Genomic DNA, 15,283 nt, shown 5'->3' with positions numbered 1-15,283 from the left:
GGTACAATTAATACACAAGGTATGATACATAATGTTCCAAAATCGGTTCGCTTTCGCGCATGACGTAGTCAAGAACGCTTATTCCCGCAACATTTGAATGTACATGTAGTTGTATAGGAAAGACTTTTAATTTTAAGTTTTTTTTATATAATTTGGCTAATTTAATTATAGTAATTATAAAGAGATAATAAAATTATGTTATTATAATATTTATCCTTTATAAAACATAGATATCCTTTATAAGACAACTTTTAATTATCTTTTATTACACGTAGGTACAGGTTAATTAACTTATACTCCAGAGTTCGATATTTCAGATGTTTAAAAAGATACAGAAAAGTGGTAATGGAGGTACACAAAATTTGTACGTATATATACCTACTGAACTAAACACAAAATCAAAATAAATAATGACAAAGTCAACTTTATTTATATCGAATGAGCTAGCTGGCCATCGAATATGAGTGTAGTGAGGGCACACAATATTGCACAACATTTAAAATGACATTTTTGTAATATTCACACATAAAATTATCTTGGTATTGTTTATAATAATGATAACATTGTATATTTTAATAATGATAACATGATTTAACAAAGAAAAATATGTTATTTTGGAAGATGCTAAATTGATTTCCTCCGAAACAGTTCTTATTGCAAATTGCATAGCAGGCTGAGGCTAGTTTCTTACTTAACAAATCGATATGAAAAAACCATTTAAGGTTTCATGACTAATAATTAATAAAAATAAAGATTTAGACTTACGTCGTTGACCTAGAAGTAGTAAGAAGCTGCTCAACATACTTTTTGGACTCTCTGTGTTCGCCTCCTTGTACGCGTTTCTTTTGGTTGGTTAAAAGAGTAGCCGATGTTGATTTAGGCAAATAAAGACTAGGTACTGCCTCAGGTTTGAGTTTTAGACCCTTTTTAGAAAAGTAATTTAAAAGTTCCTGTTGTAGATTTCTTTGGTAATCGTCAGTTTTAAAATGTGTATAACAAATTCTTGCAGTATTACAATTAAAATTATCCTTTCTACAACAAGATATAATCCACAGTTTTCTGGTCACACTATCTTTAGGAAATGTATAAAACCTAAAGATTTTATCTTCATTGTCACTATTGCAACAAGCAATTGCACAGCGTACTTTGAAAAAGGTACAAAACCAGATATACAATGGCAAATAAAAACTTTCAGTTTTACAAAAAAATACTATACAGTATAAATAAATAGTAACTAAACACCATTTGTATAAAGAGACATATATAAGCATAAATCTAAATTATTTTTCTATTATAAAATACATGACTCAGTCAGTATTGAGTTACTTTAAAATATATTTATTACCTCATAACTTACAATTTGCAATAGTCACCATTGATAACCGATATTATTGTTGAACTTTTGTTTTTGCACAAGCTTTCTGTCTTGCCGGTGTAAAGTCGTCTGAAGTCGATATTTATTGTGTTTTGCGTTTGAACTAATTTGTGTCTTATTTTCATATTATTATATTGTTTGATAAGTAAATTTTACATATAGTAATCGGTAGGTTATAGTAAGGTGTATATTTTTTATTTTACTAAATTTCATTATAACTCATCTAATATACCATACTGAATTGTAAAACAGATTTTTCTCTATTGTACTCTATTTTGTTTTTATTTCAGTAAAACTGCTTGGAAGTAAGTGACAGTGAATCAGAATAATATACACTTTACACTACATGATTTATCATGTGATTTGTCATATGATTTGGTCATAAAGTGAAATTTACATGTTTACACTAATTATAACTTTGAGTTTTGAAACGGAGTTTTTAAAAATTATTTTATTTACAAATTTACAAAAATTAACAAACAAAAGTTATGAAACAAAAACTATGAAACAAAAGTTAAGTAGCAAAAGTTTACTAGCAAAATATATGAAGCAAAAGTTATCTTAATTGAAAAGTCCCTCTATTTATAATATTCTATTGCGTCGTTTCTATTCTCCTATAATGTGCAGATTCTGTGGAATCCAGTGGCGTAACTCCTCCCTCACTGAGTCCGAAAAATAACGGAGTTATTTTTGGGATGCTGGTTTGTGGAATCTTCTTCAATGCCGGAATCTTCTTGTAATTCTATATCATGCTCGTTCCGTTGCTTTGATCTTCGTTGTTTAACAATATACAGAATGATCAAGATTAGAATAACTGCTATGACTGAGGTGGTCACCAATGGAGTCGTATGCGAAGGAATATTTGTTCCTCTAATTGGTACTAATTGTTTGGCCATATTATTTATTGCGTAAAGATTTTCAAAGTCAATTTTGGTAATATTATGGCTCTGGAATTTTTGTATATTTTCTGTAGAAAAATATTTTATTTTTGGTAAAATTAGAGCTTTCCCTCTATGAATTTTGATATTATTATTGAATTTCAGTTGATTGATTATCACTTCACAATCTTCTGGTATACTGATGAGAGATGGACTGTGTACTTCGAAAATTTGGTCTCTCTTGCACTTTGATTGGACTCGTTCTGATGTCGATGGCATTATCAATACTTCATTATTAGTTACTTGTTCGATAATGGATTCTTGGAGAGTGACTTCTGTGGTAAAGCATTGGGTTGAACTTTGACCATTGAGGAAACGCAAGGTGCAATTGTCTTGTAGTATGGTATCTTCTTTGCAATAGTATGTTTCTTCTAAAATGGGACATTCTTCTTTCTGTAGGTGCGTCTCGTCAGAGGTTCGTGCCAAATAAGGGTATGTGGGAGTGAACATTTTGTTCTTTTGAATTATTGGGTAAATATGGTAAAAATCAAGGACAGTTGGTTTTAGGATAGGAATGTGAGTAGCAAAGATCAATTTTGAACTTGAAAAAGTTACTTGTGTCCCTAATAGCATGTAATACGTTAAAATATTTATAAATTTTGGAATTTGAGAAGGTTGGTAAATACTGTGCAAATATTTAATCATATCCTGAATTTCCTGACTCGAAATAATTGAACTATGTAATGTGTTTAATTTTGAAAACATAATTCCATTTGCTATATTTTCAATAAAATCTATCATATTCTGACAATCTAAATTTATCTGACTTATGGTACCTTGAAAAGTAATATAATTTCCCAAACTGTTTATAGTACTTTGAATTTCTAATTGGAACTTCTGTAAGTTATGTTGCAGTTTTTCTTGGTTTTGCCAAAGTATTTCTAGAGATTTGTTATAATGATCAATTAGTTTTTTATATAAAGATATTTGTAAGTTCGTTTCATGAATGATTTGTTTCTGATTATTTTCCAGTAATTCTATTGCTTTATCATATCTATCTCCGTCTTCTGAATCTAAATTTCCAAATAAGTATTTATTAACTTTACCTAGGCCATCAATTAGGCCTCTTTTTGATCGAATATGGGGATAGATGTTTTCTAATTTTTTCTCTAATGTATTAATTAAAACTTCTGTTCTTTCTAACATGTTTTCTGCCAATCCATGATATGAAATAGGATTTGAGGCATTAACTTTCACTACATTAGTTTTTATTATTTTAAAATTAACTTTAAGAGATTCTACTTGTCTAACTATTTCTTTTAAGTTTATATAATGGATAAATGTATGTTTACTATAAATTAATCTACATGTACCTAATTTAATTGGGAGTAAAAGGTTTTCAAGAGGTGTTATATTAATGTCGATGTCAACTTTAACCTGGTGGGACGTCTGGTATATCATCTGTATCAGAATCAAGACGATTATTTTCTTCATTTTGTTGAACCTGCAAAAAGTTTCTTTTATTAGATCTAGGTTTGCGAACTGTGCTTTTATGATACAATCCTTTATCTGTTTCCAACAACAAGCCACGATCGTTGACAATAGTTGTTTGTTTAAACTTAGGAAGTGCTTTGTTGCGACTCCCACTTTTAATGTATGCTTTGTTTTCATTTGTGTAATCGTGTGGGTCTGACCTTGTTAAATTGCGTTTTTCTATCTGTTGGTATTTTACGTTTGCATTTCGTTCATGTATTTTATCGTATAATATTTTACAAGATTCTTTATGATTCTGCACATATTGTGATAAAATTAAATGATCATTATTGTCGAATGGGTCTGGATTATTTATATGTCCTTTAATGATTTCAAATGGCGTAAATTTAGTAACAGAATGAATTGAATTATTATATGATAATATGCAATGTTTCATTAATTGTTCTACTGACATATCTTTATTCGTTTCTCTAAGGCATCTGAAATGTTCTATTAAAGAAGAATGAAAACGTTCTACCGGAGAATTCGAATTGCTGTTCTTAGGAGTAGTAAAATGTAATTCTATTTTATGTAATTTACAAAAATCTTCTAAGTCATAGTTTTTGAATTCAGTACCGGAGTTAGTTGTTATTTTATAGGGTAATCCATGATGTGTGATATAGTTTAACAAACCATCGACTATTGAAATTCCACTAATACTAGGAATTTGATATGCTTGTCCGTATCGAGAAAATGCATCAATTATTGTAAGAAATGGCGTATTGGATATTCTAAATACATCCATATGAATATGATCAAATGGCTTAGAAGCCGTTGGTGTAAGATTAAATTTAATGACTGGTGGGTCTCTATCATATTTATTTTTTAAACAAACTTGACAATTGTTGACATACTGTTCTATATCTTCTGACATATTAGGCCAGTAGTATCGTGAACTCATTGACATTTTTAGCTCATTTATACCACGATGGCCTTTTTTGTAAACATGATAATAGTTAAGTTTTTCTTTTTGTTCGTCGGTAGTCTCAATATCATCTAATATTTTTGTACAGTGCACAAATTTAAATGCAGAATTTTTGAAGTAATTTTGCAATGCAACTACAAATGTTTCAGGTGATAGTGGTGGTCTAAAATACAAGGCATATAATTTTCTTGGATCTATATAATCTTTAACAAAATTTATGATTCCTTTTTGCATATCTCTTTGAGGTAAAATAACAAATAGTCTTGTGTTCTCAAATATCTTTTGTGTTTTAGTTTTCATTTCTCCACAAGTTAATAATATTTGATTTTTGTATAAATTCAAGGCTCGGTCTGTGATTGGTATACTAAGAATTGGATTGCCGCTGAAGTATGTACTGTATTTCCATCAGTATCTTCATTTCGACTTGGATTAACATTTGGGGGTCTAATTTGTATATCTGATATTATGTTTATTCTTTTTTCTTGTTCATTCTTGTCATCTAACGTTTCAGAAATTTCTTCATTGCTTAACTCAGGAAGATAAAAGTCATTTGGATCAAACAATTGATCTGTAATTTCTTGATTTGGAACTGATAAATTTTCTATTTCTTTTTGTATTACATCATCTATGTCATCAAGATTTACACACAAAGATTCAGATTCTAGTACATTTATTTCATTATCGGTGTCTATTCGTGAAAGACAATCCGCAACTTTATTAAGGGTTCCTTTTTGGTACTTAATTTTATAATCAAATTCTTCGAGTTGTAACCGCCATCTCACTAGTCGTGAATTAGGTTCTTTTAATGAAAACAACCATTGTAGTGGTTTGTGATCTGTAAAAATTATAAATTCTCTTCCAAATAAGTATGGTCTAAAGTATTTGCAGCTCCATACTATAGCTAATAACTCTTTCTCTATAGTAGAATAGTTTATCTCTGCTGAATTTAGGGTCCTTGACGCATATGAAATAGGATGTCCATCCTGTGATAATACTGCCCCAATGGCATATTTGGATGCGTCTGTCATTATTTCAAATTTTTTGTTAAAATCTGGGTAGGCTAGAATTGGTTCTGATATTAACAAATTTTTGCAAGTATTAAAGCAATCGATAAATTCTTTTGTGTGTTCTATTTTATGGTCTTTCTTCAGGCAAACTGTTAACGGTTTTGTTATTTTAGCGAAGTTCTTTATAAATTTGCGATAATATCCTAAAAGACCTAGAAAAGATTTAATTTGTTTTTGTGTTCTTGGAATTGGAAAATTCTGTATAGCTAGTATTTTGTTTTTATTGGGTTTAATTCCTTCTGGTGTAACAACGTGACCAAGAAATTCAACTTCTTTCTGTAGAAACTCACATTTATCCAATTGAATTTTTAAACGTGCTTCTCGTAGTTTATGAAATACTAGTTTTAAATTTTGAATATGTTCCTGTAAGCTAGTACTAAATATAATTATATCATCCATGTAGACCATGCATATTTTGTTTTGCAAATCTTTTAGTACTTCGTCCATTACCCGTTGGAATGTTGACGGCGAATTTTTGAGACCAAAAGGCATTCTTAGAAATTCATAATGACCGTTGTCTACGCTGAATGCTGTTTTCTCTACAGATTTTGGATCCATTTCGATTTGGTGGAATCCGCTGGCCAAATCTAATGTGCTAAAATATTGTGCTCTTCCTAATTTATCCAAAATTTCTGTAATATGTGGAATTGGATATCTATCAGAAATTGTTTTTTTCATTAAGCTTTCGATAATCTATGACTAGACGGTATTTTTTCTTGCCTGATGCATCTAATTTCTTATTCACTATCCATATGGGTGAACTCCAAGGTGAACATGATGACCTTATGATTCCTTTATCTAACATTTCTTGAATTTGCCTTCGAACTTCTTCTTTGTGGCAGTAAGGATATCTATAAGATCTACAATGTATAGGAACTTCGTCTGTAGTTTTTATGATGTGTCTGACATTGGAAGTAAATGTCAAGGGATCTCCTGCTTTTAGGAATATATCTGAAAATTCTCTACATAGCTTAATTATATTTTCTCTTTCTTCTGAATTCATGTGGTCTGTCCTTATAAGGTTTCCTAAGTCTATTTTGTTTCTTTTACTACATTTCTCATTAGGTTTTTTGTTAAAATAATTGAAGTTGTATAATTCATAATTTGCGTTTTCAAAGGGGTATACGTCTATTGGTCTTAGTAAAGTTATCTTCAAAGGTTTGTCTGCCGTGTTTATTATTTCCATTATAGCATAGCCATTTTTTGCTACTGTTAATGTTTCAGGTACATAAACTTCTTCTAAATATGTTTCTTCAATCATTATTTCTCCATTAGGTATACTGACAGGAAGAGGATAAAGCATTCTTTCCTGTGCACCTATATTAAATTCAAATTTAATATCCATTGGTCCTCTAAATTTAATCGGTATCGTTACATTGTTATTATACAGTTGTTTATTAGTAAAATCTATAACTAAGTTCATTCTCATCATATCTTCTAATCCTAAGATTCCATCAAAATATTCGTGAAAATCATATAAGATATAATGAATATAAAAGTTACTTCTGAATTCTGGAAATGCTGGTATTTCAGCTTGATATTTAATAGTCTTAGTATAAAGAGCAGTTATAATATCTACATTTGACTGGTATATGCAATTAGGAAAATATTTTTCGGCGATACTTGGTCGTAGCAAAGACCTAGCACTACCGGTATCAATTAGCAATTTTATTTTTGAATTTCCTACTTCAATATATGGTAGGGGATTATTCGAATTTATTTCTATATTGACTGTTTCCTTTCCGAGGCATCTATCTGAAAATTTTGGTCACCTTGACCGTTTTGTGGTATATCGTACTCAGAATTTCTAAAATAGCTATTTACTTGTTCATGTTGTGGTTCTCTTGGATTATTATTTTCGTTTTGATAATTATTTGTGTATAGCTCCTCAGCTATAGTATCAGGAATTCGTCTAGGGAAATAATTTCTCCGATAATTATTGTATTTATTGGGATTTGATCTAGCGTTTGAATTTAATGTATTTCTGGATGCTATTGACATAGGTTGTGGCTTAGGTAACCGATCATTAGGAATTCGTTTGGGCCTGAATACATTACTTTCTGGTCGGAAGTTTGTGGAACGATTCTGAGATGTGAAATGATTCTGAGAATGTTGGGGTGCTAAAGAATTTTGGTTTTGATAACCTTGATTTCGATATAAAAAGTTAGAATTAAAAGGGTTTTGATTTTGATAAGTAAAATTTGGATTTGTTTGATATTGATGTGTGGGATTAGAATTTTGGTGACGATAATGGTTGCTAGGCTGATTTGGCCTGTAAGATGGATTAAAGGAATTGTGTGACTTAAAATTATGATTGTTTTTTGGAAAAGTATTACTAGAATGTCCATATAAATTTTCAAAATTATGAAACTCGTCGACATATGCAATGGCATCTTCAAGAGAACTGGGTTTCTTAAGGTGCATATTATTTTTAAGAACACCTGTACATCCTGCAATAAAAGTGTTCAGTGTGATTTTATCACAATGGTTAATTTGGCATAGTTTATCTGCATGCTCTATACTAGTATCGTTACTTATTCTTTGGGCTACATTGCTTTTTAATAATTGTATTCTTGTTCCAAAATTATGGAGTGTTTCATTTTTAAATGGTTTAGTTCGTGTTAGTTCTTGCATTAAGCAGTCTAAATCACGTCTATCTGCGAAGCATTGTTCTAATGCTCTCTTTATACTACTCCATGTCGTTAGTTCCATACGATTTCCTACTAGTGCTTCTGCTTTTCCAACTAATTTATCTTGTATGCATTCCAAAATGTGTTTATTTAAATCTGGATCATTATATGTAGAATATGTTTGTATTAGTTCGTTGCATCTAAAGATAAATTTGTTGAGAGTATTGGAATCTCCATCGTAGGGTTTAATATTTTTTAATTTTGATTTGAGAAAGTCCCAGTTAAGGGGAGTTTGAGTTTGAGTTGCAGTAGCCATATTTTCAAATAAAATTATTTGTCAAAATATTTCACAAAATTGTATAGAATTATGTATTATAACAAAATATATACGCAATATAAATATTTTCAAATATTTCAAAAATTATTCAATAAAAATAAATATTTTCAATAACATAAATATGTATTAAAATGGATAAAATATCAGTATTCTTATTCAAAAAAAAAATTCAAATTCGTATTCAAAAATTAATCTATCTATCCTCACAAATGTATGAAAGGAAAGGCGAAAAGGAAAGGCACTTACAGTTATCTGGAGCACCTGCTTCTCTTCTCCGAACTTTTGCTTCCTCTGGAACTCTGCTTCTTCTCGTTGATACCACTGTAGGGTAGAGGTTCGATTTGGATACGCACTACGATGTTGAAACACCAAAACCGAAAAAGTTCTATCACTTGATGTGTATAATGTTCTTTTCCGATCCGCACGTATCCTACTGACTGCGCCAATTATAACTTTGAGTTTTGAAACGGAGTTTTTAAAAATTATTTTATTTACAAATTTACAAAAATTAACAAACAAAAGTTATGAAACAAAAACTATGAAACAAAAGTTAAGTAGCAAAAGTTTACTAGCAAAATATATGAAGCAAAAGTTATCTTAATTGAAAAGTCCCTCTATTTATAATATTCTATTGCGTCGTTTCTATTCTCCTATAATGTGCAGATTCTGTGGAATCCAGTGGCGTAACTCACTGAGTGATTTGTCATATGATTTTGTCATAAGCACTGTCATGCGGCTCGTCATATAGCTTGTCACAGGAGAATAGGACGGTGCCTATTCCGCATGATAAAATCATATGATTTTCGGTAATAATACGGGTAACACCAACATATTTGAATATCGCGCCTTATTCTTATGTGAATTCAGCGACATTCCCTTACCAAGAGACAACATTCTTTATTTATTTATTTATTTTTTGTTTGTTGCATTGATATTAAACCTATTATCTAATGTGTGCTATTGTATCGTATTTTTCTTTTATTATCTATTTAGTTTATTTTATTCTTAGTTTAGTGTTTTATAGTCTTCTTAGTCATACTTTTAGTTTAGTTTTTTTATTAATTATTTTTAATTTGGTATATCAACAATAAATTTGATATACCCTGATTAATCGTGTTGATATACACGATTTCTTCGTAAGAGCCACCTGCAAGCCCAAAGGTGTCTGATCTTTTTCTTCTTACTGCTGTAATCTGTACGCAGTTGTTGCCGGCGTGTTATTATTAAAAGTCGGGAAGCCAATGCAATCAACGATTTATTTTCCATTATAATGGTTTCAAAATCTAATAGTTGATACCTATACTGTGTCTAATATCTCTATGACCATAAACAAAAAGAAAAATCAAGAAAACCACACTCATTGTCACTCATATCATAAGTCATAACTTATCATGCAGTGTAAACACGATTTTTTAAAACATCATAGAAACGAGGAATCATAACAAATCTCATATGATAATCAGACCTATTCTATAACTTTCGCTAAATCGAATAGAAATGGCTTAGTCGAATCGGAATCTTTGAAAATCGTAATGTTCGACATCTACTGCTACTTAAATTGGTATTCTGTAAATCAATTAGAAGTACAGACAGATCGAAAACAACAATTCCGATCTCACTCGGTTTAGTATCGATGGCAACCTCGCAATTCGCTCGTGACGAGCGACAATTTGACAGTCTAACGTGGTCTAACTAACCTGAAATATTTGTTTACGTTTTTTCGGTTTGGTTAATTTCATATTTACCAATTTGTTAGTGGTTTTTCACGTGCCCATAGTTATTTAGAATAATATATTCTTCTACCGTTAGATTTTTCAGTCGAGTACTATTGAAATGGCTACTCCAAGTAAAAAAAGACATCTCCGGAACAATTAAACCACATGGTGGAGTTTGTTACCCAAAATAAAATTTTAGTTCATGGGAAAACAAAACCCTCAGAGGCATCCAACAAAATAGTTGAGAAGTTGTGGGACGAACTCACATTAAATTTAAATAGTATGGGTTGTGGTCCCAGTAAAAATAAACAGCAGTGGAAAAAGGTAATTAGTTAGGTCTGTTTTTATAAATCCCATATTTTAATTTTTTTTGTTTTTAGACATTTATTGACTGGAAAAGCCACACAAAAAAAAAGACCCGGGAGGCCATCCGATGTCAAAACAAAACAGGTGGGGGTGATGCAGTGCCAAAATAGTTGACACCTGCCGAAGAAAAATTAATGGCAGCAATTTCTTTCATATCAGTAACGGGAACATATGTAGTTGAATTAGGCCTAAGTGAAGATATAATAGTGGAGGATCTTAGCCCAGCAACAAACATAGACGTATCATTGTTAGATGCCGAAGAGGATATTTTGGAAACAACTGCTACCAGCTACCATAAAGATGATACCAGCATTGTAGTACCACAAGTGATTCAAACACAAAAACAAGAACCATTGGTTCCACCATTGGTTGGAGTATGGTTCCATCATACTCCAACTACAACATGGAAACTTCTGTTCAAAAAAAGACCATTAAAGGTAAGCTGCACAATAACCATACAGTTTAGTTAAGTAGAAAAGTTGTTACAAAATATTTTTTGCTTTTCAGATAAGTCATCTAATTTACAAAGGGCAGCGGAATACTATATGACAGGTCAAAAGCAGACTGCTGAAATTTTAAATAAACTGTTGGATACAGCAGCTAAGTCTGAGGGTGACAATCAGTTTAGAGAGAAGCAGCTGCATTTAAAAGAATTGGAACTGAATATACGCTTACTAGAAGCAAAAAATAAAGCAAAAGAATTGCAGTTAAAGGAAAGAGAGATCATAATTAAGGAACGAGAATTAAATCTTGAAGGTCTAGATATAGAAAATGATTCTTTCAATAAGCATTTTACAATGCAATTATAGATTAATATAATTTTTAATTAGTATCTATTTTTGTATTTTTTTTTTGTATATATTTAATTTTTTTATGTATAACAATAATTTTAAACTTTAAGGATTTCAATACCCTTAGTGTTTGGTTATAGGTTAATTAAAATAAAAACAACTACATATTTAATTTTTAACTCCCCGGTAATTAACATTTTACTGTTTAACTAGTCTGCAACTTTAGTAGTCTTTGTGTTGTGGCTGTATTGGGTCTTGTTTCTAATGAATATATATGTCATTATTGGTTGTAAACTAGCTTTATAAATTCTTGACTTCATCTAAGTGTTAATATGTAGGTTTCGCTATAGTGTTATTAAAACATCCTGCCAGTCTATTTGCTTTTTGTATTTGATTTCTCACTTCTTTGTCCAGGTCTCCATAGCTTGACACTGTAATTCAAAGGTATTTTGTTTCCATTACTTGTTCAATACTAATATCATCAGTTTCTATTTTACATCTGATTGGTTCTTGACTGATTACTATTGCTTTAGTTTTCTGAGATGAAATTGTCATATTGAATTATCTTGCTTTTATGTTGAATCTGTGGACTAATCTTTGCAGACTATCTTCATCATGGACTATCAGTATTGTGTCACCTAGGAGCATTTTTTACTCCTTTGTTTCCTGTTCTCTATCCTCTTCCTTTGTTGACGATTTTGAATATTTCATCCATGATTAAATTGAAGAGCATAGGACTCCATGAGTCTTCCTGACTTATTCCGCTGCCTATGTGTAGGATCTGTAAGTTGTTCATCTATTATGACTTCCTTTTGTTGTTTTGGTAGATGTTTCTAGGGAGTCTTTGCTATTATACAGAAGACGGATTACATTTTTGAGTCTTACTCTGTGAAAGTCAATCAGACATAGAAATGCTGGTTTATTATACTCTAGTGATTTCTCAGTAATTTGTTTTATGACGAATATTGCATCTGTACACTATCTTCCAGTATGAAAACTCTGTTGTTCATCTACTAAACTTATCCTCTGATTCATTAGTTCTTGTAGAATTCTAGTTGTAAGTTTTAGGGTAAAATTAAACAAGTTGATAACTCTGTAGTTTTTTGGCTGTTTTTTGAATAGTAGAATTAGTTTGCTCGTTCTCCATTCTTCTGGTATTTTATTGTTTTATGATTTTGTTAACTATTGTTTTGTCATTGCTGCTCCACACTATTTCAGTAATTACTTTGGTATTCTGTCCTTACCTGCAGCTTTTCAGGTGTTTTTCAAACTTTCTGTGTACTATATTAACAGCTTCATTTGTTGTAATTTCTGGTGTTTCCGGTTCTAGTGTCATTTGTTCTTTCTCTGCATAGAGCTTTTTTAGATAGTCAATCGATGTATCTTTTGCTATGTGTTTTCATTCCATTAGTTCCTTTTACCCTCTGTTCTTTAACCTCTTATAACGTGCCATATTTCCTTTTGCAGACCATATAAATCATGTTCCATTTCTTTCGAAAAGCTTTCCCAGTGATCATTTTTTATTCTTCTTACAAGTGAATTTGTTTCATTTCTTATTGCCTTATAATTATTGTATACCTCTTGTGCCTTAGTGGACATGTATTTTAGGTGATCTTTTTTCTTTTCTTTCCATATTTCCTTCACTTCTATACAAAACCTTGGAGTTCTTCGCCTTGGGAGCGATTTAGTTTGAGGTGAGTTTTGCCCTATATCTGGCAGCTAAATGTTTGTTTTTTTGCGATTTGTAATGTATCAAATGGTTTTCTGTAAATAAAAGAATGTTTAATGTTGTGTTGTTTATTCATTTTTCAATAATATCTAGGATTTAACGTTATATATTAATTAAAATAATTTCTTATTAATTGGTTTCGAATTCTGCGGCCAGCATCCAATCTATCATCTAGTGGCACTGTAACAAAAATAAAATTTCAATGTTGTCCACAATTTTTCAATCTATACATTTTGGTAGATTATTTTCAGTGTTTCAAATGATTATTGAAAAAGATATGCAAGACTTTATTATGCTAGGTCACTGCTTACTAGTTTAAATAAAATACAAATAGACTTACAATTATTTTCTGGTACATTTTCCTCCATGTCATTTATAATCTGATCTTCTGGTTAAATATTGTGAGCAACAAGAATATTGTGCAATACACAGCAAGCATTTATTATTTCAGCAGCTTTAACAGGACTGTAGTGTAGAACTCTATGTTTTAACAGACAACGAAATCTCATTTTTAATACTCCATTGCACCGTTCAATACAGTTTCTTACTGAACTATGTGCAACAGTATATCGTCCTTCTGGAGTATTTTGTTGGGCACCTTCTATTGGTGTTAGTAACCATGGCTGTAAAGGATAGCCAGAATCACCTAGAAATTTAATGTGTAATATATTTAAGGCAACTGAACCAACCAACCAACCTAATAACCAGAATCCTCGTTCTCCATCATCATATGTTTGTTCCATATGATGAAAAATATTAGACATGGTCCATATAGCGGAGTCATGCGTGGATCCAGGATATCTTGAATTACAATTTAAAATTTTCAAATTTGAATCACATATCTAAAAAATAAGTTGCTAGTGAAAGTTTAAAGTTTAAAACATACCAGTTGGCAATTTATACTGTGATATCCCTTTCTGTTGAGGTATGCAATACCTGGATGTACAGGGTGATCTAGAGGAGGTGCAACAATTGCAATGTGTGTGCAATCAATGCACCCTACTACTCCCGGGAAGTTAAATTTATTCATAAATCTAAAATTTTAAGCACATTTTAAAAAAGCCATATTAATAGGTTCAAAATTATTTACCCTTGTGTTAAGAAACGTTTTTCTTCTATCGTACTGGGAAACTTTATGTATCGCCGACCAATGTGATTTGACAGTATTTTACATACTGTTTATGCACCGACTAACCATTGGCTGGCTCATACCCAACAAAAAGTCTTGGCCAACAGCTTTTTGATAATCTCCTTGGGCATAAAAATGTAAAGCGCATAAAACCTGAAAATACCTTATTTAAAATTATGAAACTATGTATTTTAGTGTTTTTAAATTTATTTGAGATTGATTTACCTTCAAATAATTTGGCACAGCTGTTATTCTGATCTGTCCAGCCAAAAAAGGTTCTATTTCATTAATAAGGTCCATGGCTATTTCCTTTGGTAGACGGTACAGACCTTTAAATACTTGTTCAGGGATTTCAAAGGGATTACTTGCATCCCTAAGGGTGCGCCTCTGAAGGTTGAATATTTGGCTAAAAAGACAGAAAACAATTACCTACATAAGAAACTAAGTGTAAAAAGGATTTGAACAAAACGATTATATATATCACATTTTGTAGCGCGTTAAATGTGCTACTTACCTTTGCAATTCTTCCCCAATTTCAATTCCAAGATCGATGCCGAAATTTAATTGTAAATCCATAATGAAACTTAGGAACACAATTTTAATTCAAATATGTGTGTGTGTGTGTGAGAGAGAGAGATGGCATTAGACAAAAAATCTTTTTGCCACAGAAAATTGTTATAAGGATGTTTAAATTTTTATTTTAGAATCGTTTATAAACTTGATTAGAATATTATATATAGATTTGTCAGAATAAGATAACAGATTGCTGATGTTCACTGGTAGGCTAATATTGAGATCAATTAAATGT

At 30.9% G+C, this 15,283-nt stretch overlaps 1 protein-coding gene and 1 long non-coding RNA gene across 3 annotated transcripts; one reads left to right on the top strand and one right to left on the bottom strand.

Annotated features, from left to right (window-relative positions):
* The first annotated feature begins 10,433 nt into the window (after nt 1-10,433).
* Nucleotides 10,434-13,407, top strand: LOC140436914 (uncharacterized). Its single transcript, XM_072526079.1, has 3 exons — nt 10,434-10,784; nt 10,841-11,263; nt 11,334-13,407. Exons 2-3 carry the CDS (start codon nt 11,203-11,205, stop codon nt 11,633-11,635), a joined length of 363 nt encoding a protein of 120 aa, XP_072382180.1. The 5' UTR covers nt 10,434-10,784; nt 10,841-11,202; the 3' UTR covers nt 11,636-13,407.
* Nucleotides 13,399-15,080, bottom strand: LOC140436915 (uncharacterized). 2 transcript variants are annotated; one of them, XR_011950326.1, is made up of 6 exons: nt 14,701-15,080; nt 14,437-14,628; nt 14,233-14,380; nt 14,044-14,147; nt 13,687-13,992; nt 13,399-13,526 (listed from the first exon to the last, which is right to left on the bottom strand). It is a non-coding gene; the product is annotated as an uncharacterized lncRNA (long non-coding RNA). The 2 variants fall into 2 exon arrangements; XR_011950325.1 differs by having other exon boundaries at nt 13,399-13,992.
* Nucleotides 15,081-15,283: the final 203 nt, after the last annotated feature.

The sequence above is a fragment of the Diabrotica undecimpunctata genome, chromosome 3 (genome assembly GCF_040954645.1).
Source record: "Diabrotica undecimpunctata isolate CICGRU chromosome 3, icDiaUnde3, whole genome shotgun sequence".
NCBI lineage: Eukaryota > Metazoa > Arthropoda > Insecta > Coleoptera > Chrysomelidae > Diabrotica > Diabrotica undecimpunctata.
This window is presented reverse-complemented; position numbering and strand designations above follow the sequence as displayed.